This window comes from Ochotona curzoniae, unplaced genomic scaffold, assembly GCF_017591425.1.
Source record: "Ochotona curzoniae isolate NIBS_2020 unplaced genomic scaffold, NIBS_Ocur_1.0 contig_2692, whole genome shotgun sequence".
In the NCBI taxonomy this organism is placed as follows: domain Eukaryota; kingdom Metazoa; phylum Chordata; class Mammalia; order Lagomorpha; family Ochotonidae; genus Ochotona; species Ochotona curzoniae.
This window is the reverse complement of record NW_024465556.1, coordinates 11,137,727-11,165,234: the sequence shown is the minus strand read 5'-3', so window position 1 is coordinate 11,165,234 and position 27,508 is coordinate 11,137,727. Positions and strand designations below refer to the sequence as shown.

Genomic DNA, 27,508 nt, shown 5'->3' with positions numbered 1-27,508 from the left:
GAATGCCTCTAACTTGGCTTATGCGCTCACTAGAAGGCTGGCAATCTTACCAGATGGCTGAATCTTCTGTGAAAGCATCTGACTGGCACCAAAGGAAATGTCTAAAGACACAGACATAGATACTTTTCCAAGAACACGTTGGTCCGCTTAAATGTGGATTCCCCACCCCAATGTTGATAGCCATCCATTATAGAATTCTATCTGCTGAGAAGTTATAGGTGGTAGCCCTGACTTCCAGCAGGGCTGTATTAGGACAGGATGCCTGTAAGTAAGCAGGTAGTCAGGGGTAAATGAGGTCATGTGGCTCGGGAACACAAGGATCTCTGTCTTCATGTGTGCACAGAGGAAAGCTCACATGAGGATGTGTGAGCAGGTGGCCTTCACCAGGACAGGAAGACTGGACTCACCAAGAAGCACTGCTGACAGTGCCTTGGCCTTGGTCTTCCAGCCTCCAGCACTGTAAGACAGTAATCCCCATGGTTTCAAGACAGCCAGACTGTGGTATTTTGTCATAGCAACCCAAGCAAACTAAACAAAGTTCCAAGCCCCATCACCTCGGATTGTGACCTTATTTAGAAATTGCGTCCTTGAAGATGCAATTTGGTTAAGATGAGGTCATACTGGAGTAGTGTGGACCCTTAATTCAACATGAATGAGAAGAGAATTTAGAACCATGGAGATAATTAGGGGAGAACATCAGGCAGCTCAAGTGTGAGTGGGCAGTCTTAACAGGATTCAGAGACAATACAGCCTCATGGGATCTTGACATACAGACTTCCGGCCTCCAGAACCTGGGATGTGGTTGCTGCTTTAAGCCACCCAGTTTGGTACATCCTTACACAGCCCCAGGAGCAAATACAATGGTCTAGTCAGATCACCCTCCAGGAAAGAGAAACTTTAAGAAGCATTTTCACGGGAAATTGAAATGTCTGATCTTTTTTGGCTGCTGCATTGCTGTAAGGCCAAAGAGCAGTCAGCTCTCCACTGTAACACTCAAATTGTGAGCACAAGAGAACCAAGCATCATCTCACATTTGAGGAAAGTGTCTATGAAAAATAGAGACTGAAGCCAAGAAAAAGGCAGAATTGAATTATGTCCCTCAAATCATCATACAAATCCTCAGAAAAAAGAAATCTCACACATAAAGTAAGAATGGGATGCTTTAGACAAAGGAATGTTCAGAGAATAAAAAGGGCTCTTAAAAGCTAATTAGGAAATTAGAAAATAAAAAGACCCATTGAAGGGGTGGAAGATAAAACTGAAGAGTGTTGTTAGAAAAGAGCACCAAGGTACAAATGGGAAGAGAAGGAAAGAGATCCAGGTCTGGGGAAGCAGTGAGGTCAGCATCCTTGCAACAGCGCCAAAGGAATCCAAAACAGGGGAAATGGACTGTAGAAAATCATTTAAAGACATACCTTTAGCCAAATTTTCCCGGGCTTAAGGACAAGATTCCCAGATTAAAAGGGATTATTGAGGGTTTAGCAAAATCAATTATAATAGTTTTACAAAAAGCACACAGTCATGAAATTTTACAACAATGGAAATGCATATCATCATGGAGTTTTGAAACAAGGGCGGATATGGAAAAGATCCCACACACTTCCTGACTGGGGGAGCCAGGTAAGAATCAAAATTACTGCAGACTTCTCAACAGTGTCATGAGAAGTCATAACAATGCAGAAAAAGCTTCTAGCATCTTGAAGGAAAATGATTCCTAACCTAGCAGCTTGAAAGCCTGACCTCTCCGGCTAGCCTTCTCAGGAGGGGTTCATTCCATCAAGATGAGGAAGTCAAAAAAGAAAAAAGGGAGGCAGGCAAGAAACTAAGAAACCCGAAACCAGAGCCAGTGCAGTGAATGCACGGAGAAGACGTGCCTGACTGCACTGAGAAGACCCTAGGTCTGAATCTACAACAAGCACAGAACACAGAACAAATGGAAACAACAGCAAAGTGAGGAAAAGCACCAGGGCAAAGAAGGGCAATGGTAGGACACCATGGGGATTGGCGACAAAGAGTTGTTTACAGAATGAAAACATGTACTGTTACCTTCCCATTCGTTAACCCATGTAACCCTCATGACCGCCTGAAGAAGCGGTATTAACAACTGCTCTCGTTTTATAGATAATGAAGTTTGGCACAGTAAAGTCAGATAACTTGCTCTAAAGTTCACCCATTATGGGGGTGATCATCCAGGCTGCCCCCCGCCCCCGGCTCCAGATGCCGTGCTCTGTATTTGATTGCTTCTTTTAAATTGAGGTATTGGGGCCCGGCGCGGTGGCGCAAGTGGTTAAAGGTCCTCGCCTTGCACGCCCGGGATCCCATATGGGCGCCGGTTCTATCCCAGCAGCCCCGCTTCCCTTCCAGCTCCCTGCCTGTGGCCTGGGAAAGCAGTCGAGGACGGCCCAAAGCTTTGGGACCCTGCACCCACGTGGGAGACCCGGAAGAGGCTCCTGGCTTCGGACCGGCATAGTATCGGCCTGTTGCGCTCACTTGGGGAGTGAATCATCGGACGGAAGATCTTCCTCTCTGTCTCTCCTCTCTGTATATCCGCCTTTCCAATGAAAAATAATAAAAATAAATCTTTAAAAAAAAAAATTGAGGTATTGAACATCACTCTACCCATGGAATATTGATCCAAACGATACTGAGGAACTCTGGGGGCTGGGAATTATGTATGCATATAATGGGAAGCTATTAAATGGGGTAGCTACTAAATCATCTTTCAGAAAAGGAAGTTAACTCACAATGTCCATCTGAGAAATTAAGAAAAAGCAAGGAAGCCTAAAAGATCTAAATAAAGAGAACACAGGTAGGTGTCTCCAGAGAAATGGAAGTAGAAACGAGGAAATGAAGGTGAAGCAACTGTTGTTTTTGATCATAAGCCTTGGAAAACTAAACGTCTTGTTAAGTTATAAGCAAGTACAAGTTTGTAAAAACAAAAACTACCAGGGGCTGCAGCAGCGGTATAACATGCTAATCCTCTGCCTGCAGAGTCAGTATCCTGTGTAGGTGTTGGTTCCAGCCCTGCCTGTTCCCAATCCTGCTCCCTGTTAACAGCCTGGGAAAGCAGTGAAAGGTAGCCCAAATGTTTGTGCCCAGCAACCACAAGAATGACCCCAACGAAGCACCTGGCTCCTGACTTAGGATCGGCCTAGCTCTGACAGTTGTTAAGATTTGGGGAGTGAGCCAGTGGATAGAAGCTTGCTCGCTCATTCTTTCTCTCTCTCTTCCATACCCTCTGTAATTCTGAGTTTCAAGTAAAACAAATTTGTTTAAAAAAAACTTATTAGAAAAAATAAATCAGAATGAAAAACAGATAGGCATGAGGCCTGAAAAAACTAATTTTTAGTAAGACTCTCACCTTCCTCAGCAGTCTACACTTTAAACTTTCCAAATCATTAAAACCCTTTAATAAAATAAATATTTTTAATCCAAAATATAAAGGGAACACTTTACAACAATACAGAAAAGTTCTTTTTATAACCATGCTAAAACCACCAGACAACTTCAGGTTCTGCTAAATCAGTAAGAACTATAGAACCGGCACATGGAACATTTGTTCATTTTCCCATCACCTAAATGTTCAAAGATTAGATCACTTTCGAAAACAGTCAACAGATTTTCAGAGGGCCATTTCTAGGCCACCTAAAGAGTAATCCCCCAGTTGGCCCAGTTCTTTGTTCTGGCTCACAGTGATCCTACAGGCCAAATCCTTGATTTCGGTTTTTGAGTGCTTTTCACTGCTGTTTTAGCCAACATTCTTGAAATAAGAATACTAGTTTCCTAGAAAAGTTACAGCAATTACACATGACTTGGAAGTAAATACTTTGTTTTCAGTTGTGAGATGGTATGAGCCTGGAAAAATGTGCAAAAGCATACTAATTCATCAGTAAGCTTACATTTCAGTTACTGCAAGGCTGAGAAGTCTGTTAAGTAGGCCATATCAGCCGCACTACACAGGAAATTATATCCTAGGAAAGCTCTGTTTTAAAAATAGGCAAAGGAAGAAAGGACGGTTGCCAAAATACACAGCACTTTCCATTTGTTTTGATTTGAACACAGCATCTGTTTTATCAGGTGCCATCTACCATTTACAGGCTTAAGAGGAAGGGTAGTAGTTAGGGTGGGAAGAACTAAATTAATTGAAAAATGTTTGCTTTCTGGAACTGATTTGGAAGTAGATAGCAGCAGAATTTAGGTCATAACGTAATGCCCTAAAGAAACTGGGCTTGGAGGCAAGTGCTGTGGACTGAGAGGGCACCTTCTAACTTGCAGATTAGCTCTGAAGAAAGCTCTGTGCTCCTTGAAGCACAATTTAACATCTGATACATGCCTAGAAGTCTAATTTCTCCTTTCTTGATTTTTTTTTTTGGCATTAAAAAATTAAGTGCATACCAAGCAACATGTATTGTCTATGTATGGGGGCACAATTCACAAAACAACCAAAATCTTCCCTATGGAGTTTATTCTGGTGGGAGAGACAAACACAAATGAACGTATGATTAAGGAATAAAATATTAGATAGTGTAAGGGGAATATTAGTATATAACGATAACGATTCTAAGCAAGTTAATTTTACAAGAAACTATAGCAACTTTGGATAAAGGCATACCATACAGGAAAATGTAATAGGGAAGAGTTCTAATACAACTGTTGGTGTCCGTTTAAGTGGGTTGCCTGTGTTTTTAGTTGAGACTCAGCCACTTTTGCAGGTGGGTGTGAGAAAGTAATATTCAAATTATTGTCAAAGTGAACTTAGATTGAAAGGAACTTAAAGGACTGTCAAGACTCTAGCATTTCTAATATTAGAGAATGTAAGAAACTTCTAATTTCACTGTAATCGCTTAGTTCACAGTTTAGAGGCTTACAATCCTGCCTCAGTACTGGTTAAGCTGCCTGAACCGTCCTTCCTGGAAAAACATCTATTTGGTTGTGCTCCATAGGAACGCACCTTTGAATCTGCCAAGAGCGAATTCACTGTTTGGCTGTGAAAGCAGTTTCCAGTTGTGGGGAAGCTCTGTTCCTCATCTACATATCTAAAGGTAGTCCGGGCAAATGCAGTAAACACTAGGAAGAGAACACTGATCTGGTGCCTACCCTGTGCTGAGGGCCCACGTGACCACGGGCAGGTGCATGTGGCTCGCTGAACCTGTAACACGGGGACAGCTTCCATGTCTACTTTGTAGGGCTGCAGAGTAATGTCTGATGCTAATCCCAACTGTGAATACTGGGGTGATAGATAAGATAAAGCAGAAACAAGGCTGCAGGTGGAATTCAAGTTACTAGCCAATCAGCCTTAAAGTGGGGAAATTTTACATAAATAAATACACAAAATATCTAAATATACCCATACATGTATATATTAATGTGAAATCTTAGTTCTCTCACCAGTTTGAATAAGAATAAAACTTTAATGTATGAAGCATAAGGAAAATTTCAGTTACATTAGCCTTAACAATCCTCAATTTTACAAATTAATAAGTAATAAAATCTAAGTGCTGTATTAAAGGAATAAAATGCACAAAATCATGTTTTTAAGTCTTTAAAAGCTAACACTAAAGTTTTATTGAAGTGGGGCTAGTGGCTAAGGTCTTCGCCTTACACATGCCAGGATCCCATATGGACACTGGTTTGTATCCCGGCTGCCCACTTTCCATCCAGCTCCTTGTTTGTGGCCTAGGAAAGCAGTCGAGGATGGCCCAAAGTCTTGGGATCCTGCACCCGTGTGGGAGATCTGGAAGAAGTACCTGGCTCCTGGCTTCAGATTGGTTTAACTCCATTGCAGCTGCTTGGGGAGTGAACCAGTGGATGGAAGATCTTTCTGTCTCTCCTTCTCTCTGTAGATCTGACTTTCCAATAAAAATAAATAAATTTTTTTTAAAAAGAAATAAATTATATTGAGGCGTATCAGTAAATGGACTGATTTTTAATAATAGTTGTTATGCCAATATCCAGAAAACATCTTTCCAGCTTTATATTTTAGCATTTGTTTATATATGAAATCTAATTTCTATTATAATGTATTTAATATCTTCATATTATTGTTCTCTTTTATTTTGGGGGATGGTATTTCTGTTCTTGTTGATTACAAATCATTAAATCATTAGAACTTCACATGTTAACTTCATTTTCTTTTTAATTTTTTTAAAGATTTATTTTTATTATTTTTTTATTGGAAAGGCAGATATACAGAGAGGAGAGACAGAAAGGAAGATCTTCTGTCCGATGATTCACTACCCAAGTGAGCGCAACGGCCAGTGCTATGCCGATCCGAAGCCAGGAGCCTCTTCCGGGTCTCCCACGCGGGTGCAGGGTCCCAAAGCTTTGGGCCGTCCTCGACTGCTTTCCCAGGCCACAGGCAGGGAGCTGGAAGGGAAGTGGGACTGCCGGGATAGAACCGGCGCCCATATGGGATCACGGGCGTGCAAGGTGAGGACCTTAACCACTTGCGCCACCGCGCCGGGCCCTCTTTTTAATTTTTAAAAAGTTACTTATTTGTATGTGAAAGACTGAATTACAGAGAAGGAGAGACAGAGAGAGATTCACACATACTGACACACTCCCCAAGGACTGTGATGGTCAGCGCTGGCCGGCCGGAAGCCAGGAGCCAGGAGTCTCTTCCAGGCTCTTTTGAGGGCCAAGGGGCCCAAGCACTGGGGTCATCCTGTACAGCTTTCCTAGGCCATTTGCAGGCATTTGGGTTGGAAGTGCAGCAGGTAGGGATGCTGGCACCACAGGCGGAGGCTTAATTTGCAACAGCACAGCACTGGCTCCTTCATTTTCAATTTATGCTTGGCATTTCCCCCATAGAACCAAGTAGATTTGGGAGGGAAATTGGGAGAATATCTTCAGCAAAGACCGCCCCCCCCAAAAGAAACACATCCGTTATCCTGTATCCTGGGTCTTTCAGAAGCATAAGAGGTTGGAACCAGTCCAAAGTCACAGACCTGTCACCCTGGTTTCACGCACACTAACTACCTTCAGCATCACAGAGGCTTCAGGCTTGTTAAGCACTGGGCAGTAACGCACTCCTCAGTGGCTACCTTCACCGTCTGGAAATGATGGACTATTGCTATTTTTACCTTTCAAAAAATACTTTCAGTTAAAACATTGCACCATAGGCAGCATGTTGTCCAGGGCACTGTACAATGCTGTGAAGTGTTACTGTGTTGTTGCTCTAAGTTCAAAAATTGATAGTAACTTCATGTCCACTGAATCTAGGATTTTTTAAAACAGTGGGTTGCATTCCGTTTTCCTGGCTCTCTCTCTCTCTTTCTCTCTCTCTCTTTTTGTTTCAATTTTATGTTTTCAGTGATTAGTTTTTTTTTTTCATCTTACAAACAAATTGGTCTATGACATTGGGGAAACAAAAACAAAATAAAGCAAAGCAAAACCAGTCCTTTATCACACAGTTTGAGGAGCACACTGAGGAAGAGAAGAAATGACTTCTAAAAACAAAAATATGCCAACATTTAAAAAAGATTTATTATTATTATTATTATTATTACTATTATTATTATATTGGAAAGGCAGATATAAAGAGAGGAGGAGAGACAGAGAGGAAGATCCTCCATCCTATGGTTCACGCCCTAAGCAGCTGCAAAGGCTGGAGCTGAGCCAATCTAAAGCCAGGAGCCCAGGAGCCTCCTCCAAGTTTCCCACATGGGGGCTTTGGGCCATCCTCGACTGCCTCCCCAGGACACAAGCAGGGAGCTGGATGGGAAGCAGGGCTGCTAGGATTAGAACTGGCAGCCGTAAGGGATCCTGGCACGTTCAAGGAGAGGAACCCAACTGCTATGCCATTGCGCCGGGCCCTATGCCAACATTTCAAACCAATACTTGAAGCATTTACTACAATGCACATTAGAATATATTTTCAAGCTATTTATGAAAGGGAATTTACACAAGTAGGACTTATTGTGGTCCCATATCTTAAAGAATGTTTCACCAACTATAGATTCAAGATATACTTAATAACATGAAGCAAAATTCTAGAGCTCAACTAAGTAATTTCTTGATCTCTGCCAGATAAATTCCAGCATTCTAAATAACCCATAAATACTTCACTTCAAAAATTAGTTTTACATTAAAGAAAACAATGGCTATAAAAGCTCAATAGAATTAGTTAAAAATCTCTGCTTACATTCCCCAAGCCCCCCAAATTCAAAATAAACAATGATATAATCCTTGATCATCCAAGATCTGTTACAAAGAACCATAGCTATACATCGAAAAAGGCTAAAAAAAAGTATTCAAATCTCAGCAAATGAATGTCTGTGACAGCACTATTCATAATAGCCAAAGGTAGTAATACTTCAAATGTCAGCAGAGAACGGATAAACAAGAGGCAGCACATCCATGCTCAGACACGCCAAGGAAAGCAGCACTCGTGCATGCTAAAACACAGGTGGAAAACACAGTAAGAGAAAACAAGCACACATGGAGGGGTCGCCTATAACACCATTCCAGTTATATGAAACATCCAGAATAGGCAAATCCACACTAATCAGAAAGCACATTTCTGAGCTGGGGGAAGAGGAGGATAGGAAACCACTGCTTTGGGCAAGGGGTTTTATTTTGGAGTGATGGAAACATTTTGGAACCATCTATAGTGTTTGAGCAATAATGTGATGGTACTAAATGTTGGTCTAAATGGTTAATTTTGTGTTATGTGACTATTAGCTCAGTGTTTCAAGAGCCATGATTACTTCCATGCATTTATCTTCATAATGACTCCTTACATTTCCTGATTAGCAACCAACAACATATGGTTGTGCCACGCTCTGCAAATTCACTTCATCAAAAATAATAAATTGTGCCAGGAATTACAGGTAGAGAAAATCATTTACTATTTTTTTTTAAAGATTTATTTTTATCGCAAAGTCAGATATACAGAGAGGACAGACAGAGAGGAAGATCTTTCATTTGATGATTCACTCCCTAAGTGAGCACAACGGCCAGTGCTGCGCCAATTCAAAGCCAGGAGCCAGAAGCCCCTCCAGGTCTTCTTCCATGAGGGATCAGGGTCCCAAGGCTTTGGGCCATCCTCAACTGCTTTCCCAGGCCACAAGCAGGGAGCTGGATGGGAAGTGGAGCTGCCAGGATTAGAACCGGCACCCATATGGGATCCTGGCATGTTCAAGGTGAGGACTCTAGCTGCTAGACCACTGTGTCAGGCCCAGCTCATTTACTATTAAAGGGGATGGTTGAAATTGGAAATTTAGAGAAATATCAGAAATTTTAAAAAATAAATAAAAACAATTAGCAAAAACAAAATAAAACAAATATTAGGAAACAGAAAAGTTTGAGAAGAAATACTGAGGATTAAAAGTGAAGTCATCACAAAGAGTCCGAGTGAAGAACAAAAAGATTGTGAGTAGTGATAGGGTATTTGCTTATTAAAATCAATCAGAAATAGAGGAAAAAACTTTATGCTCAGAGAGATACATTCTTGGTGTACCGTAAATTTATACGGGTAAAAGTTATCACAAACCAGTTTCCATCTCCTAAGTCAAACAAAAAAATCCCCTTGTTATACTGGAATTTATAGACTAAATGAAGAGCTAGTCAATCATTCATCTTGGGAACCACACACTTATTTAGATGCCAAATTGGTTTCTAAAAAAGATAAATTTCATTACATCACATTTATATAACATTTTAACCCAAAATATTACTAGTGTTGCACATCACAGAAATATTAAATTAGAATTAATCCCTCAAAAATTATACTCACATATTCTTTCACGTTTTTTGTTTTCACAGTTTTGTATGAATAATATGCAGGATAAAGCATTCCAAACACCAGCCTGAAAGTAAAAAGTAGAAGACTAATCAGACACAACAGTATAAATTTAAACCATAGAAAACCTAACCCATAGAAACAGAAAACACACAAGTGCAAGTTTGTACAAACTTCGTAAATCTTTTCAGAAAAGAAAGTTAAAACATATTTTTAAAAAACTTCAGTATCAATGATTTTAAAATACCTATGCACAACCACTATGAATGTCAGGATGCACTTCAACAGCAGAATGACGGACTGGTGACTGCTTATGAAGGACCGTGCTGGTGTGAGAATATGGGGGAAATCAGTGAGGGGGAGCAAATTTGGGGAATGGGCAAGGGAAACTCCGAAGCCTAAGGCATTGTATTATAAAATTAAAATAGAAAAAAAAAAGATCTATTTAATTACTTGAAAGACAGAGAAAGAAAGGGAAAAGGACAAAGAGAGGGGCTGGTCCATTCCTCATAAGTTGGCAGCAGGTGGGACTGGGACAGGATCCAGCAGAAGCCAGGCAGTGCACTGGAGTCTCCTGCTTGTGTGGCAGCCACCCACGTGCTCCACACATCATCTGTCGCCTCTCAGGTGCATTAGCAACAAAGACTCTGTGAGTGTCCCAAAGAGTGGCTTAACATGCTGCCGCATGCCTGGCCCTCAGTATTTTAGATAAAAGTTTCATGGAAAGTAAAATGTTTTTGGGGAAAGTAAAATTACATTAAATTTAAATCCTTTTATCTCATCACAAAAAAAATTCTTAAAGGAATACTTGGAAAATTCAGGAAATCATCAAAAGTAAAATAAAAATGTCCCTAATTCTATCAGTCAGAGATAATCATCGACAACGTTTTATTGTATAGAGATTCTCAGTGATTTTCATCATATACCTAAAATATAAATATAACACACACATGCTCACATACACAGAAAATCTGTAGTAATAAAAACTCAGTCCTTTGTGTTATCATTTTAGGAAGCACTGGTTTTTAATTATGGTGACAGAGCTCTGTAGTGTGGTATATTAATGACAATAGGCATTTAAATAACCTTCAAAGCATTTAAAATAACTTTAATTTTCGAACAAAACTTTTATGTCATTTGTTCTGGTCACGAAATCTTACATCCTAAAGATACACACAAATATAATGAATGTGTAGCCGCGGAAATGTCATGACATAGTGTACATAGCTTACAATGAGCAATTTGACGTACCATATCATAGAATTTGTGTCGCCAAAAATTACTCTATGGGGCTGGTATGGGGGCCTCATGGTTAGGACCGACCGGGATGCCTGGGTTCAGGTCTTGATTCTGTCTGCTGAATTTGGCTTCCTCTGAGAGGCAACGGGTGAAGCCTGGCACCCTTGTCAAAGAAATAGAAGCAGCTTTGGTCAGGCCTGGGCCCGAGCACTGGGAAACTGAACCAGTGGATGGGAATTCTGTCTCCCTTCCCTTGCAAAAAGATAAATAAAACATCAAAAAAAATTTTCTGGAAAAAAAATTCAATAATAAGTTTATATAGCCCATCACATCCACATTTATAAACCCATCAGAACCATTTTCTTGGAGCTGCCTTTCTAGTGGAGCTTGTTAGGACAGCCACCTGCAGTGACACACCCCATATTGGAATGACAGTCCAGGTCCCTGCTGATCAAAAAATTTTAGTTTCAAAAGTTAAGTGAGCCATTTTTTTTCTATATCTTCAAAAACATTTCTAAAAATACTTATCTTGTAGTCAGGACATAAGCTATGTAAGATAGCCTGGACAGAGGATGGTCAACATACAGGGGTTCCTGCCAGCCCCCATTCCTTTGAAAAATACAGGCAATTCCTTCCTTCCTTCCTTCTCTCTCTCTCTCTTTCTATTTCTTTTAAGGATTTACTTATTTTTATTGGAAAAGCAGATCAGATTTACAGAGAGAAGGAATGCTAGAAAGATCTTCCATCCAGGGGTTTTCCCCCAAGTGGGCACAACAGCCAGAGCTAAGTAGTTGATCCAAAGTCAGGAGCCAGGAGCCTCTGCCAGTTTTCCCCCACACAGGTGCAGGGTCCCAAGGCTTTGGGCCATCCTCCACTGCTTTCCCAGGCCACAGACAGGGAAATGGAAGGACAACAGAGCAGTCAGGACAGAAACTGGCATCAAAATGTATCTCCAAGCTTTCAAGGTGAAGATTCAGCCACTGAGCTGTTGTGCTGGATCCCTCCATTCTTATACTCAATCTTTATTCCCTAAATGATATTATCTTAACTTTAGATCAAGCTTGACCACCAAGTTATATTCCCCAACTATTACACCCATCTTCTTTCAGTAGAAAACATATACCACAGTCTTGAATTTTCTTTAAGTATATTATAAGACCCTGCTGTATGAAGACAAAAGCTACAGCAAGAGTGTTAAAGGCTGTTTTTGTAAAAGTATAGGAAATCGTGTATGACATTTACTTTGGAATTCAATGCAATGCAATGCTTAGTTTTCTTTGAGAAAATGATGATGCCTCTCCTTCAGTCATCTTAGAACTGTATCATTCTGGGCCTGGCGCTGTGGCCTACTGGCTAAAGTCCTCTCCCTGAACACGCCAGGATCCCATATGGGTGCCGGTTCTAATCCCAGCTGCTTTACTTCCCATCCAGCTCCTTGCTTGTGGCCTGGGAAAGCAGTCGAGGACGGCCCAAAATCTTGGGACCCTGCACCTGCGTGGGAGACCTAGAGGAGGTTCCTGACTCTTGGCTTTGAATTGGCGCAGCACCACCCGTTGCGCTCACTTGGGGAGTGCATCATTGGATGGATGATCTTCCTTTCTGTCTGTCCTCCTCTCTGTATATCTGACTTTGCGATAAAAATAAAATAGATCTTTAAAAAAATAAAATAAAAATAAAAAAGAACTGTATCATTCTTTTTAAAAATATTTCATGGAGGGCCTGGTGTGATGGCTCAAGTAACTAATCGTCCCTTTGCAAGTGCTGGGATCCCCTAAGGGTACCAGTTTGTGTTCAGGCTGCTCCAGTTCCCTTCGAGCTCCCTGCTTGTGGCCTGGGAAAGCCTTGGGATCCTAAACCTGTGTGGAAGTCCCGGAAGAAGCTCCTGGCTATTGGCTTCGAACTGGCTCAGCTCTGATTGTTGTGTCCACTTTGGCAGTGAACCAGCAGGTGGAAGATCTTTCTGTTTCTGCTTCTCTTTGTAAATCTTTCCAATGAAAATCAGTGAATCTTAAAAAGTAAAATGTTATGGGGACACGCTCAAGTCTGTTGTTCAACTGTATTAACTATGGTGACCCTCTGGTATATCTGTATTTACAGATTTTAATTTTTCTTCAATTGCTACTTTTTTGTCTCAATCTAATGTTTAAACAAATTCATCTGAAAAACAGATTTTGAAAGAACATACGGAGAACAAACAGCTAAATATAATTTCAATTAGGTATAAAATTTACACCCACAGTGCTAGGCAATCAAGAAAAGCAAAAATATGCAGTGACGGTAGCTGTGTCTGAGAACCTCCACTAGACTTTCAGCTAGCTGTACATAAAGGCGCCAGGAAAGCACCTACTGTCACAACACTATTGCTACTCATAAATTTAATATTGTGCAATGAAATGAGATGGCAAAGCAGGATATCCATAACAGTCTCCTCCCATTTCGAAACAACCTATTTCTATGGAAACAGTTTTCTGGCTATCCTTACTATAAAATAAGTTCTACATATGAAGTATACTAAAAACAGACATTAAAACTCACAAACCCATCATTAATAGTAAATAGCACTCCCATTTTATTCCTAATTATCTCTTTGACTACATTTTACTATACCCTTCAAGTGAAGTACCTTTCCTGTCTCTGGACAGTAGAAATATTGTGCTGTACGCATCTCCTCCTAGCTCCACTTAGTGAGGTCACTCTCATGGCTTCAAACGGGCTATTGTAACAAGCGTCCTACACTGCGGGAAGCAGCAAACGGCATGAATCAGTCCCTTCCCTCAGTTGTTGAGCATCACCAGGGCACCAGCGCTGGCTTGTGTTTCACTCAAGGGAAACTATAACATGTTTCTATCAGGAGAACAATGGTACAGCATACGTAGGGGGACATCACAGAAGACATTGAAATCAAAAGGCAACTCAGCTAACGGCATTTGAAAAACAATTCCATTGTGAATAGTAGTCCTCTAATATTAGAATATATTGAATTTTAAAATAGAATCACAGTCTGAATCAAAAGAAGAAATTCTAGAAATAGAAATTTGCAATAGAAGGCTTCTAGATTTTTTTTTCCAAAGTAGTACTTTTCCCCCAAAGGAAATCTTTTATTGCAAGCTCATAAATAAAAGATAATACAATTAATAGGTGCCAGACAGAACTACATTTCAGTGATTGCAGAATCCTGAGAGGAATTGTAGCCCTTGAGACTTATTGGAAATGCATGCCTGGTAACTGGTTCAACAGTTGCTAAAATGGTGTATAATAATCAGCTGGGAATGAGTATCATTGGAAGCAAGGCCTAAGAAGCTGAAATTTTAAATTCTGTATCTTGAACAATTTCAAGTGTGCCACTATTATGCTTAATTTTAGATTAAAACTCTCTCCCGTTAAACAATAAGCTGTTTGTATAGTAAGATGATTTGCAGTCTAACTGACTTTTAAGAGTAATGTAAAAGTGACTACAAATTATCAAGGCTTTTGGCAATTCCACATAAAAGAGATCATAATAAAGCAAAAGAGAAGCAGTTACATAAACTGAAATGGAAACAATTTAATCTAAACCCTTGGAAATAATCAATTTGTGCCAGTCTAAGACCAACTGAATCCAAATAGCTAGCATAAGGCTTAGTGGTAATGTATATTGTCCCTGTGATAAAACTCCCTGTGAGTCATTTTGCCTCCGTGTAAGTAGCAAGACGTCACGCATCACTGCCAAAATAACCTATATGTCTGTTTTAAACAAATTTTAAGAAAAGATATTTCTTGCTAAAAATCCCTGCAAGTAGAGAATTTCCATTTAGTGAGACAATGGTTAAGTGCACTTGCGCACAGCCTGAAAGAAAAATGTGAAAACTGCATGTGGGAAGCAAAGGACAAACACATGCGAGGAAAAAAAAAAACTCTGAATTAAAACCACCAAGGAGACAAAAAGACAGTAAATTCTCCTTTGAAAGACTGTGTGTGTGTGTTTAATAACAGTAATCAAGAGCTACAAAGTTTGGCATTTTCGTGTTGTGACAGCCAGCCTTCAGATTTTACTCCAGAACTTCTTGTTTCTACTCTAAAAGGAAAGCTAAAGATAAAACTAAGGGGGAAAGAAATAAAACCACAGCAAATCAGACTTAAACTTCCTCACCCTCTCAATTCCTCCTTCCTAGCCACAAGCCCACTTCCACCACAAGAGCCTACCATGTGGTAGACCACAACCAAAAGAAACTGTGAGAAGAATGCTGAGCCCTGGAGGTAGTATTCCACAGGGTCTACCAACGCCATGAAGCCCTCCAGTGAACTCAGTAATGTGTGGGCAGTGTTCCACATGGCTCCCACAGCTCCATGATGAAGGCCTTTGCACAACGCCCAGTGTTCCAGTCTACCCGCTGCAATTTCCCATTCTGGTGGGCACTGCAAATAAATCTGCAGGTGGGACAGCCACTGGTGTGCTTTCTATGGATAATACAAATACAGAGGACCTTGTGATTTAGATACCAAGTAGATGTTGAAGGCAAAGCATGACAAAAGATAAAATTGTTCATTTTAATACCTGTGCAGGACTTTCCTCTGTACCAAAAGTAACTCATTAAACTTTGCATTTCATACAATGTCAAGCTTAACAGCAGAACCCCAATATTACTAGTTGAATAAAATCATTCTGAAGTTACTTGATTAACTGCATTTGTGAAGTCTCAATATGGTCCCATATACAAATAGATGAGATGCACAGTTGGATTGTGTACTAGGCAAACATTCATATCTATAATCAACATTCATCACATTCTCTAATTCCAATCAGACTGGTTAGGGAACTGCTCTACTTCAAGGAGGTCAAGCATTACTCATACCAGCTGACCAACTCTTGACTTCTGAGTAAGTCTGAACTCAGAGGAACTGTTTACTTTATTTAGCCTGGTAAGCATAGGATTTGTAAAACCCTAACTTAACATTAGCTTTGTTGACTAAGATAAGTTGAGAGTTCAGTTATAATCATTTTTTTTAAGCTTCTGGTAATGGAAAAAAAATATCACACACAAACCAATTTTGAATACATTGAGAAAATGTCCTCTTCTAAAACACATCACTGTTCACAAATAAAAAGATGAGTAAGGACAGCCATAAACTTGAATCCTGCCCTATTCTGTGCAATTCACTTAGTGCTACCTGACCACAAAGTGAATGACCCTGAACTGAACTACTTGGATCTAAATTTTCTAACCCGGTTGTCCTGGAGAACAGTCAAACTTCTCTTCACTCTAAACTACAGCCATCCATAGTCATGACACAAATGAGCATGACAACGCTTGACCCGGCACCATCTCATCTAAACATAATCCAATATTTTGCTTTCATAGAAAATTTAAAATTTTCTCCATTAGACAAAAGAAAATATCACGAATGAAAATGGCAAGCCAGGTGCTGCTGCTTTTATCCATAGGGATGCCTTGGGGATTCCATCATTGCTTTTTAAATTTAAGCTTATTTGCAATAATTTGGAAATGAAAACATTTTATTTTCATATTTCTTAAACCACTTCCTTCTTTTCATCTACTCAAATCATTCTAGTTCTTTCTGTATCTCAAACTCAGTAATATTCTCCCATGCCACTCCATGTCCTACAACAGTCTCTGAGCCTGCCCCTTTCTCTTTGAGGCTCCCTGAATTCTACCGCCCTTCACGAAGGAGGGTTAAGGAAAATTTGGCCTCTTAAGTTTGTAGAGCAAACAGTAACACCCGGAACATAAAATGAAACATTGTAAAAGCATTAAAAAAAAAATCTTCAAAACTCTGAGATGCACAGAGATCTCATTCTTTTCATTCTCTAGATGCCCACAGTGGCCAGGGCAGTTTGGCACATCTGGGGCTGAGGCCAGGAACCACAAGCCATGAAAACAATCGTTACAGGCAGGCCCCAATTACTGTGGCTATGACTGTGGTTTCCCCAGGGTCTGCGTCGGCTGGAAGAGGGAGCCCGGAGCTGGAACTGGGAACTGAACCGAGGCATTCTGAAGTGGGACAATGGTGTCTTATCTGCCAGACGTCTGTTTACTGAAAAAGCATTCAAAAACAGGCTGCATGTCCTCTTGGAGTAATCAACAGACAAAGGGCATGTCTCTCAGTACTTCCCTTCAGAGAGGTGGGAACTTTATTTCAATGTTGGAGAATTTAATAGCAAAAGACACAAACGTGCAAAAAGAAATACACTACCATCTAATTTAATTTCAACTTCTGTAAATTACAGCATAAAACCACCCTGCTGGCTGGCTGCCTGGCATAACCAAGGTCCTTGCCCATTCGCACACCACTCACTGTTTCCTGAGTTCTGGATGGCTGTGTGTCCACTTGGGAGATGGTACCATTTTCCCCAACCCTGACTTGGCAAGCCTTCCCCCACCATCCATCACAAGGGCAACATGTAAGTGATGAATGAAGGACAATTCATCTATCAGTGGAACAAGGGTGGGAAAATTTCTCATGATGAGTACAGAATAGAGAGAAGTGACAAACAAAAGCAATGTTCCTGGGGTCAATTCTGGATCAAAAATAATAATTTAGCTACCAAAGGTATTCTCTGGGCAACCTGGGGATTTAGCAATGTTATACTGCCTAGGAGAGATGAATCTTTTGGCCATATAAAAGAATGTATTGTTTTGAAGATATAATAATTAGGACTGAAATGTACTAATGTTTACAGTGGCGTTAAAATAAAATTTCCATTTCTTCTGTTGTTTTAGATTTTCAAGATAATTTATAGATTTACAGAAAACAGGCACACAGTTCTCATAGACTCCACACTCAGTTTCCCTTATTATTAAAATTTTGCACGGGTATGGTACATTTTTCACAATTAATGAAGTAATAATAATAGTACATTATTATTATTAAGGACTATCTTTAACTCAGATTTTGCTTATACTTAAATAATCTTGTTTCTCTTCTGGGACCTCATCGATTTACCACATTGCATTAAATCACCCTGTTTCCCCAGGTGCCTCAGAAAATTTCTCAAATCTTTCACATTTTGCCCATATTTGGGAGTGCTAGTCAAGGTTTTTTTTTTTTAAAGAATGTCCCTCAATTATAATTTGATGTTTTTTTTTTTTCATGAGACTCAGGAGACAGGTTTCTTTTCTTTCTTTTTCTGTTTTTTAAATATTTATTAATTTGAAAAGTAGAGATGGGGACGGAGGTGGGCAGAGGGAGAATCTCCCTGTACTTGTTCATTTCCCAAATGACTCCAGCACTGTGTAGGGCCAGGCTGGAATGGGGAAGTGAGGTACTAGGAGTTCTATACTGGTTACCCCATCAGTGGTAGGAACTCAAGTATTTAGGCCATCGTGTGCTGCATTCCCAGGCACGTTAAGAGGAAGCTGGGATGGAAATGGAATAACCAGGACTTGAACCAGCATTTCAGTTGCAGCTTAACTTGTTGTGCCACAACGCCCTATCCTAGAATGTGGGTTTTGGGAGGAATATCACAAAGATGATGTGTTGTTTCTGACACATATCAAGGGTTCATACTGTTGGTGTAACTGACGGCTGTTGATATTAACCTTCATTAGCTGGCTGAAGTAGTATATTCAGATAAAGTTACCTACAGACTTAGGGAGTGGGGAAATATGCTCTCTTTCTCTAAGGTTAGAGTATCGGCACATAGCATTTGGATTTCTTCTGAGTGATTTGTCTATCTGCCTCTATTTCATCAGTTATTTATATCAGTATGGACTTTGCACTTTGGTTGTCATTCGATACTATTTTATTTTGTTGTTCAGATTGTTCCAGATCTGGCCACTGAGGTCTCTGTGGGCAGGCGCCTGTGCTTATCGCATGTGCCTCCAGCATGGTTACCATGCGGCTCTGGGTACACCACCAGACGCTCCAAGTTTATCTTGTGTATGCACTGTCCCATTTCTAGAATCAGCCATTTCTCCAACGAGTTTTGTTTTTATTAAGTAGAGGATGTTACGTAAAAGTGTAATAACCTCTGTAACTTTTCTTGGAAGGGAGCGCATGGACATGGAACTGACCTAATTGTTATAGCACTTCTTGTTGAAGTGGCTTACTTTAACATGGTTCAGTAAAACTAGTAACAACTGGTGTTGCCATTGCAAAATATGCAAACACACAGAAAAAAATATAAAGCAAGTATGACAAACTGTTAGCAACAGATAATTTTAGGTGAAAGGTAAATGCATGTTAGCTATGCTTTTTCAACACTTTTTAGGTTTAAACAATTTCACTAAAAAGTTGCGAGTCACTTTTACAAAAAAGTAGAGAAGAATGAAGTACATCCTCAAAGTCTGTCAAAATCTATTTCTAAAAGGTTGCACGTTTCAGTTATCTGAAAGATTATAATTGTGTAGAAAACTCAACCACACAATAACTGATTCACAAAACAGTATGTTCCATTTTGAGGTGCAAAAAAGTCACAGTAGCATTTAAAGACATAAAAATGCTAGAAATACATTATTAGAAAATTCCCACTGTAAGTGTGGATTCATCTATTTCTTTTCAGAGCGAAGCTAGTTTTTGCTTCAGATATTTTCCATAGCGTACTAAATGCACATGACTTGGAATTAATTTACTTCTCTGGGCAATTGAAATCTTTCTCATGATGAATTAACCATCTGTATGTCTACCTATACTTTCTGTCATAAAGTTTATTGAAGCTGGTACCGTGTCAAAGTGGGTTAAGCCGCCACATGCAATGGCTGCATTTCATATGAGCACCAGTTTGAGTTCTGACTGCTCCTCTTCGACTCCAGCTCTCTGTCAATGTGCCTGGGAAAGCAACAGAAGATGACAAAAGTGTTCAGACCCTTGAACTCACATGGAGACCTAGATGAAGCTCTTGGCTCCTGGCTTTGGCTGGGCCCAGGTCAGCCCTGGCCAGTGTGGCCATTTAGAGAGTGAATGAGCAGATGGAAGATCTCTCTCTCTCTTTGTAACTCTGCCTTTCAAATAAAATAAATAAATATTTTATGTTTTTTTTAAAAAAGGTTATCTAGTGCCCTTTATATTTATTATATTTTCAATATAGGTAGGTTCCAACCCAGAATTTGGTGCTATTTGTCTCCCCTTATTTCTTCCCTCCTTTTCTGCCTTGTATAATATAAATGAGACATAATTCTTCAGTTACTTGGTTTCCAGCTTTCTGCTATCACAATTTTTACATAAAGTTATTCCTTAATGTTTTTCCTGCTCAGTATGCTCATGGAATAGGAAAACCAAAACAATGAAGGTCATCAGGCGTTAGGAAGTGCCCTTCAGTGAAAGCTAGCTTTAGTGCTCGCTTCACATGCTGAGCTGTTGGCTCAGGAGCAGTCTATAGTTCTAATCAGCTCACTAATTAACAATAAAACAAAATCTCAAAAGACATTTACTTTGCCTTGTAGAGGTAGTTTCATTTTGCATCCCTGCGATTTATGTAGATCTTTTATGTCATATGTATGGATTCTAAGGTTTCTAGTTGATCATGTTGCCACATTTGTATTTGATTGCCATTTTAAGAATACTTATAGAGGCCAAAAGCAGAGGCCCAGAATGCACTTGGGGTCTCCTGCTGGGTGGGGGACAGTGACTTCTGCCTTCACTGTGCCTCCCAGGGTGCACATGAGCACGAAGCTGGAGTGGAAAATACAGTCAAGACTTGAACCCAGGCACCGTTAGGGGATGCAAAGGTCCCAACCGATGCCCTAACTGCCGGGCCAGATGCCCACCCTTCACAGGTCCATTTCTGTCCATTAGAGTGCTGAAAATGCTCTTTAGATTTAAAGTTTCAGGGGGGTTGTTTGTTTGAGAATGCCTGATATTCTCTGATGGTGAAGCAGGTATTAGAATAGGAATCTCATGTTTAGTAGGCTTTTATTTTTTAATTCTTTAAATATACAATTCCATTTTTAGGCCAAATTAAGAAATTTAAAAAGCTCAATTGTTTTTCAATCCTAAACATTAGTTAGCACAAAATATAAGCCCAAGAAGCCTATCCATTCCCCTAAGATATATAAAGAGGATGGAGACGCAGTTCAGGATTACATAATGTTGCCACCCACTCCCGAAACAGCAGTGAGCGCCTAGCAACAGGCGAGGGTCATCTCGGGAGAGGGCTGATTGCTTATTGGAGCATTCTAAACACAGATGCTCTCCTATCCCCACCACTTCCAGTCCCCACTCCACACAAGCTGGCTCCCTGGAAACCCAGGGCCCTCTCCTGCAAACCTCTTTTGAACGTCAAAGATTGACACTCAGGGAAGCCTCTACCTTTAAGTTTTAGGAAATGCAGTTAGGTGGAGGCAGAGAAAGGGAAGCTAAAATAAATTTCAGAACACCGGAACATAATACAAATCCTGCGTACAGAATTAGTCCCAATGTTTGTATTGTTCAGCAAGATTCGTTTTAAAATATCAGACATTTTCTTGGTGCTATTTTTCTGGTTTCTTCTCTCATGCCACAGATTTGAGCAGCTTAGAACCTTCCTGAGGATGAGGTTATGCATGAGTCTGCCTAACACTCCAAGCTTCAGGTAGAAGAGTGTCTCTTAAAATGGTAACCTGTGTTCAAGCATATTTTTTTCTTTAATGTGTACAGTCATTCAAATTCTAGCTTAAATGTGAACAACCTTTATTTCAGCTCAATTCAAAACACATAAAGACCCAGGATGGTTGTTTCTTTCCCAGAGATATATAAAGAGGCCAGAAATGTGGTTTCACATTACACAAAGTTGACACCATTGCTAAATGAGAATTTAGAGAACCTTGCCCTGTTTTCTCACTCCTTTCCAGATATGAAACACTGTCTCCATTTTTCTTTATATATTCATAAAATGTGCATGTCACCCTTACACATTATTTTCTCTTATGGTGGCTTCTTGTTTCAGGCTCAATGTCTTTTGATGAAGAGAAATGCTTAACTTTAGTCTTTCCTAATTTATCATGATCCATCTTTTCCTTTACAATCAATGCTTTCTGGTTCTGTTTAAGACAGCTTTTGCAATAAATACAAAAATCTATTTACATTTAAAACGGAGAAAGGAACCTTTAAACTCACTATAAATATTACTACTCTTATGGGAAAAGAATGTTTTTCCCTTAAAATCACAAAGATAACTTTCTGTGTTATCTCACAGAGGTAGTGGTTTTCCATTTTTTACCTGCAGTCTAACTAGAAATGATTACTTTGGTGTGGAAGATATCCAACTGACCCAGGTCCAAGAATGCAGGTAGTGGGGGAATCCAAGTACCTATAAAACTGTGTCACATAATACAATGCAATTAATAAAAAGAAATTTTTTTTAACCATAAAAAAAAAAAAGAGTGCAGGTAACAGTCACTCTGCACAATTCTGTACGAAACCAGTGTCCTAAAGTAAGTGCCCACACACGTACAGATCTTTCTAGACTCTATACCATTTTACCAACTTATTTATTCCTTCTGGCTGCCAAACCACAATGCCTGCCCACTATAATTTTATGGTAAATCTTCACATAATTAACTCCTCCCACTATTAAGATCTGACCAAATATGGTATTAAAGCTGTTCCTTAAGAGGACTCCCAATGCCCATCTTTGCCCTTTGTCAGTGTGTTCTCCGAGGCTGGACTTTAGAGCCTCCCAGGGGGTCCCCTGCTGCTGCTGCAAACCCCTGCATGGTTCCCTGCCACTTGGCGGCCATGGCTTCACTGCTTTTCTGCTCCAGGCACACTGGCCACCAGATCTTGACTTAGGGTTTGCACATGCTCCACTTTCTTTCTGGGATGCTCTTCCCTACTCTCTTCACTTCCTTGAAGTCTTAGTTCAGAGGTCAACTTCTCACAGAGACCTTCTTTTTCCTACTTAGACATACAAGTCACTCCTTGAGACGAAATGAAACGCAGTTCCAAACAGAATGTTTCATCTTCTAATAGAAACAAAACACCACAGAAATTATCTATAATAACCATACAAATTTTTTCCTAAAAAAGTTCTTATTTTCATTTTATTCAAAAGGTACAGAGGCAGCATGAGAGAGACAGAGATTTTCAATTCTCCCCATTGATGCAGGCAAGCAGACAATGCTGTGCCAGAATGAGGCCAGCAGCCAAGAACTCAGTGTAGTCTCCCACCTTGAGGGGCAGGGGTCCAGGTATTTGAACCATCACCTGAAGTTCTGCAGGGTGCACATAAGCACAAAGCTGAAATCAAAAGTGGAGCCTGGACCCAAGTACAGGCCCCATGATGGTGCAGGCCTGGTAGGAGTCCTAACCACTGCACCAAACAGCAGCTTTAAGCAAATTAAAATACCAAGTTTCAATTACTTCAAATGGTCAATGCTCTTCTCCTTGTGTTTGTTAAAAGTAACAGCCATAGAAATGAATCTAATACATGACAAAATGCCAAACATTATCAGGTGACAGCACCTTCTGCTGTTCACAGACCTCATAGTTTTTGTTTATTTTTTATGTTTCACTCAATGTGTGAAAACTATGTAAATCAAATGAATGGTCTTGGCCTTAGTGACGTTTAACTAAACCTTCACGTATTTATGAGGAGGTCCTCTTCAATCAATTTTGAAAACAAACCGAAAAAAAAAAAAGTATGAGTTTCAAATGTTTTTGTCAGGACACTAAAATAAACATTTTTTAATTTCACTGTTACATAAAGTTTTTGAAGCACCCTTGAGTATGTTCAGAAAGCCAAAATGTTTTCTCATATTAATTAGGGTATTTTTTTACTTTTAAAGATTTATTTTCATCTGAAGGATGGAATTACAGAGGAGACACAGAGAAACAGATCTTCTATCTGCTGGTTTACTCCCCAGATGGCTTCAATAGCCAGAGCTGAGCCAATCTGAAGCAAGGACCCAGGAGTTTCCTCCAGGTCTCTCATGTGGGTACAGGGGTCCAAGGATTCAATTCATCTCCTGCTGCCTTCCCAGGCCACAAGCAGGAACCAGAGTTGGAAGTGCAACTGCCAGGACTCAAACTGGTACTTACATGGGATACCAGCATTGCAGGCAGAAACTTAGCCTACTATGCTGCGATACAGTATTGGTATTTTTTCCTTTAACTCAAATGTTACTTAAATTTGTTTAATGTCACTTAAAATGTATTGCATACTATAGGATCTGTACTAGAGGCTATATGTAAGATATAGGCAAATTATGAAATTCACAACAAAATGCATGTGGTACCCAAATTAATTTTCAAACATTATCATAACATCACATCTACCTGTGTACTCTTTCTGTGTCTAGGGTGTGCTGACCTCTCTTCCCTGCTAGTTCAACATCTTGCTGTTGTTTTTGTTGCTAAAGGTCAACAGTCCCTCTCCAAACCTGTTCTGCAGCTCTCCTTCACCGTCCCACAGACGGGTAAGACCTTTCATTGGGGGAACCCATGCCACTAATCCCACATCCCTTCCCCTTTCTCACATATAGTTGCCAACTTCGGTCAGTTTCACTTCATCCATCAATCTCTCCTATCTAACTCTTCCAACTCCTTCAAGCTTATCTGTTGAATCTTATTGTTCCAACAATACTGCATTCCTCGATGTTTCTCATGAGAGTTGCACTATTTTTTTTTACACTGCCCATATTTTGTTTCCTTTAACTAGAAGAAAAGAATGTGGGTTCCTTCTTTATCTCTCCCCTGCCCCCAGAGACAAGAAGAAATGGAGAGCTAGGAAATCATGAATTCACCCACTTTCCCCTGATCCTCACTCCTTCCCATCCTCGTTAACCCTGTGATCACATCAAATAAATAAGTTTAATTTTAAAAAAGGAGTAAGATTTCTAAGACAAGGTTGGAAGGTCATTTCTCTGTAGAGCGAGATTTTCTCGCCTCGTCTAGGTGAGGAAATCCTTCCCCGCATTCTCAATACACCTCGTGCACACCGGGAGTAGCAAGATGACTTTGAATGAAGTCATTGACCTTTCTGTGTTTGTTTGCTTTTGTGTAATAGTGGCTGCTTTATTTAAGTAGTAAATGCATCACCATATAACAATGTCAAGCACATAGTAGACACTCCCTAAGTGTCCAAGTATTATGACCGTCACACAGTATGATAGTCCCTGACTACCACATCTGGGGTCTTGTGCTGAATATTCCTTAGGAGAAACACTATGCTATGTTTAGCTCTAAATCCTCAAGGCTTGGAACACTTTCATAAACAGCAGGTATTCAATAAATTAGCCAAAAGAAGAATTCAGAAAAATGCCTTCCCTCACTGTAGATGAGAAGGCAGAATTGATTTTAAACATTGTTCTTAAGAGCTTTATTTATTTTATCTTAACAGGCAGAGTTATAGAGAGTCAGGGAGAGACAGAGAGAAAGATTTTCCATTTGCTAGTTCACTCCCCAAATGACTGGAGCTGGGCCAGTCTAAAGTCAGGAATCTGGAGCTTTTTGTGGGTTCCCTTCCCGGGTGCAGGGGCCCAAGCACTTGGGTCATCCTCCACTGCTTTGCCAGGCACATGAGCAGGGGGCTGGATCAGAAGTGGAGCAGCTAGGAGTCAGACTAGCACCCATTAGGATGCTCGTACTGCAGGTGGTAGCTTTACCCACTATGGCACTGCTGGCCCCCAAAACTGGATTTTTACACAAAAATTTTACACAAACTTAGATTATGCACAATATAATATAGTCTAAAGCTGAGGCCCCCCCCCCAAAAAATCACTTCATTCTCAGGATCCCCAGTCTAACACAGGCTCAGATCTCACTTGCTCTACTTCCAACCCAGCTGCTCCTGGAAAAGCGGCAGAGGATGGTCAGAGTATCTGGGCTCCTGTCGCCATGCAGCAGGCTTGGTGAGAGTCCCTGGCCCTCAGCTTTGGGCAGTAGCCTGGCCTGGTCACTGAGGGCATTTGAGGAGTGACCCTGCAAATAGGACTTTTCTCTGACTCTGGAATAAATAAGTAAGAAATAAATAATCTCTATTTCCTTAAGAGAATGTATTTTCCAGAATGTTTTTTCTGGCTGCGGGCTAAAGATGTACCCATCCATGGGGCTGGCACCGTGGCCTAGTGGCTGAAGTCCTCACCTTGAATGCATCAGGATCCCATATGGGTTCCGGTTCTAATTCTGGCAGTTCCACTTCCGATCCAGCTCCCTGTTTGTGGCCTGGGAAAGCAGTCCAGGACGGCCTGATGCTTTGGGACACTACACTTGCGTGGGAGACCAGGAGGAAGTTCCTGGCCCCTGGCTTCAGATTGGCGCAGCACCGGCTGCTGTGCTCACTTGGGGAGTGAATCATTGGACGGAAAATCTTCCCCTCTGTCTGTTCCTCTCTCTATATATATGACTTTGCAACAACAACAAAAAAAATCTTAAAAAAAAAGAGTACCCATCCTATTATTGTTGTTGTTATTTTCATCTCTATCACAATAAATATAGTAGGCTGATTTCAAATATCATATAGCTTTTCTTGGTTATGAGAGAAATTGGAAAAGCTCTAACAATTTTCTTCTGAAAATTATATTCATACCTATTAGTTACACAGAGCAGGTATTCACAACAAGAACAACCCTTCAAAGTTTTGTTTGCTGGACATAGATAGGATCATAATTCATTACAGCTGTTCTTATCACATCTTACACATTTGCTTTCTTCTGCACCTACATACATATACTCATTAAGATTTTTTCCCTAGGCAATTTATTCCTTAACAATCAAAGCAATCCTGTCAATAAGCTAAAAGTCACCTACTTTGGGCAGTTTAAGTCATGAGTATCTGAGCTAACACATTACCTATTTTCCTCTTAAAATCAATTTTACTTTCTCATCAACAAAATAAAGACAACTTAATCAAATCACCCTCACAAATTGAGGCAGTTAATGAGGCAGCAAAATAGTAAAAAACAAAAAAAAAAAAAATAAAGACTTGATGATCTGCAGACTGGAAAATAAGCTATTGAAGAAATACTTTAAGATAACACTTGCAAATTTTGCCATTCTGCTGCTAAATTGAAGCCTAGATCTACTAAGCATGAGGGGGCGGCGGATTGAATGCATCACGGTCCTCCTAATGCATGATGTAATTCTTTCAGAAACCTAAACAATAGAAGCTGACATGCAGTCAAAACAACAGGAAGATTAAAGAAAGTTAATTTTATTTCTCACATAGAACAAAAATGTGAGATATAATAAATTTGATTTTATCTTAAGCCACTGCGTTTTGGAGTGGTTCATTACAACATTATACAACCGAAAGCAACCAGGAACTGCAGGTGGCGGCAAGCACAGATTCCTGGGGCACGGATGCCAGGGGTGAATCAGTCCTGCCTGGTGAAGAACTGAGGAGGAGCTCTGGTGGGCGTAACAAAGCATGAGGAAGGCGGCAGCATTCTGGCGCAAGAACAGCTAGAGAACTGCTGGGCTAAACATTGTGACTTACTGTAATTGGGGCATCCTGTACCTTGGATGCACTCATTCAGAGTCAACAGTGAGGAGCTATGCCTATGCCAGGTTAGAGTTAGATCCAAACTGGAAAAAGTCACCCCACTTAAGGTCCACAAGTTGGTGTCTACAGGATATTGGGATATTGGTTAGCACAGCAGTTAAGACACTGAT

At 40.3% G+C, this 27,508-nt stretch overlaps 1 protein-coding gene across 1 annotated transcript in view; it reads right to left on the bottom strand.

The window, feature by feature from the left end:
* The window catches only part of REEP3 (receptor accessory protein 3), a 96,776-nt gene that overhangs the window by 46,939 nt on the left and 22,329 nt on the right, over nt 1–27,508 (bottom strand). The window contains exon 2 of the mRNA XM_040975829.1: nt 9,737–9,809. Within this exon, the coding sequence (XP_040831763.1) occupies nt 9,737–9,809 (73 nt within the window). The remainder of the gene's footprint in view (nt 1–9,736; nt 9,810–27,508) is intronic.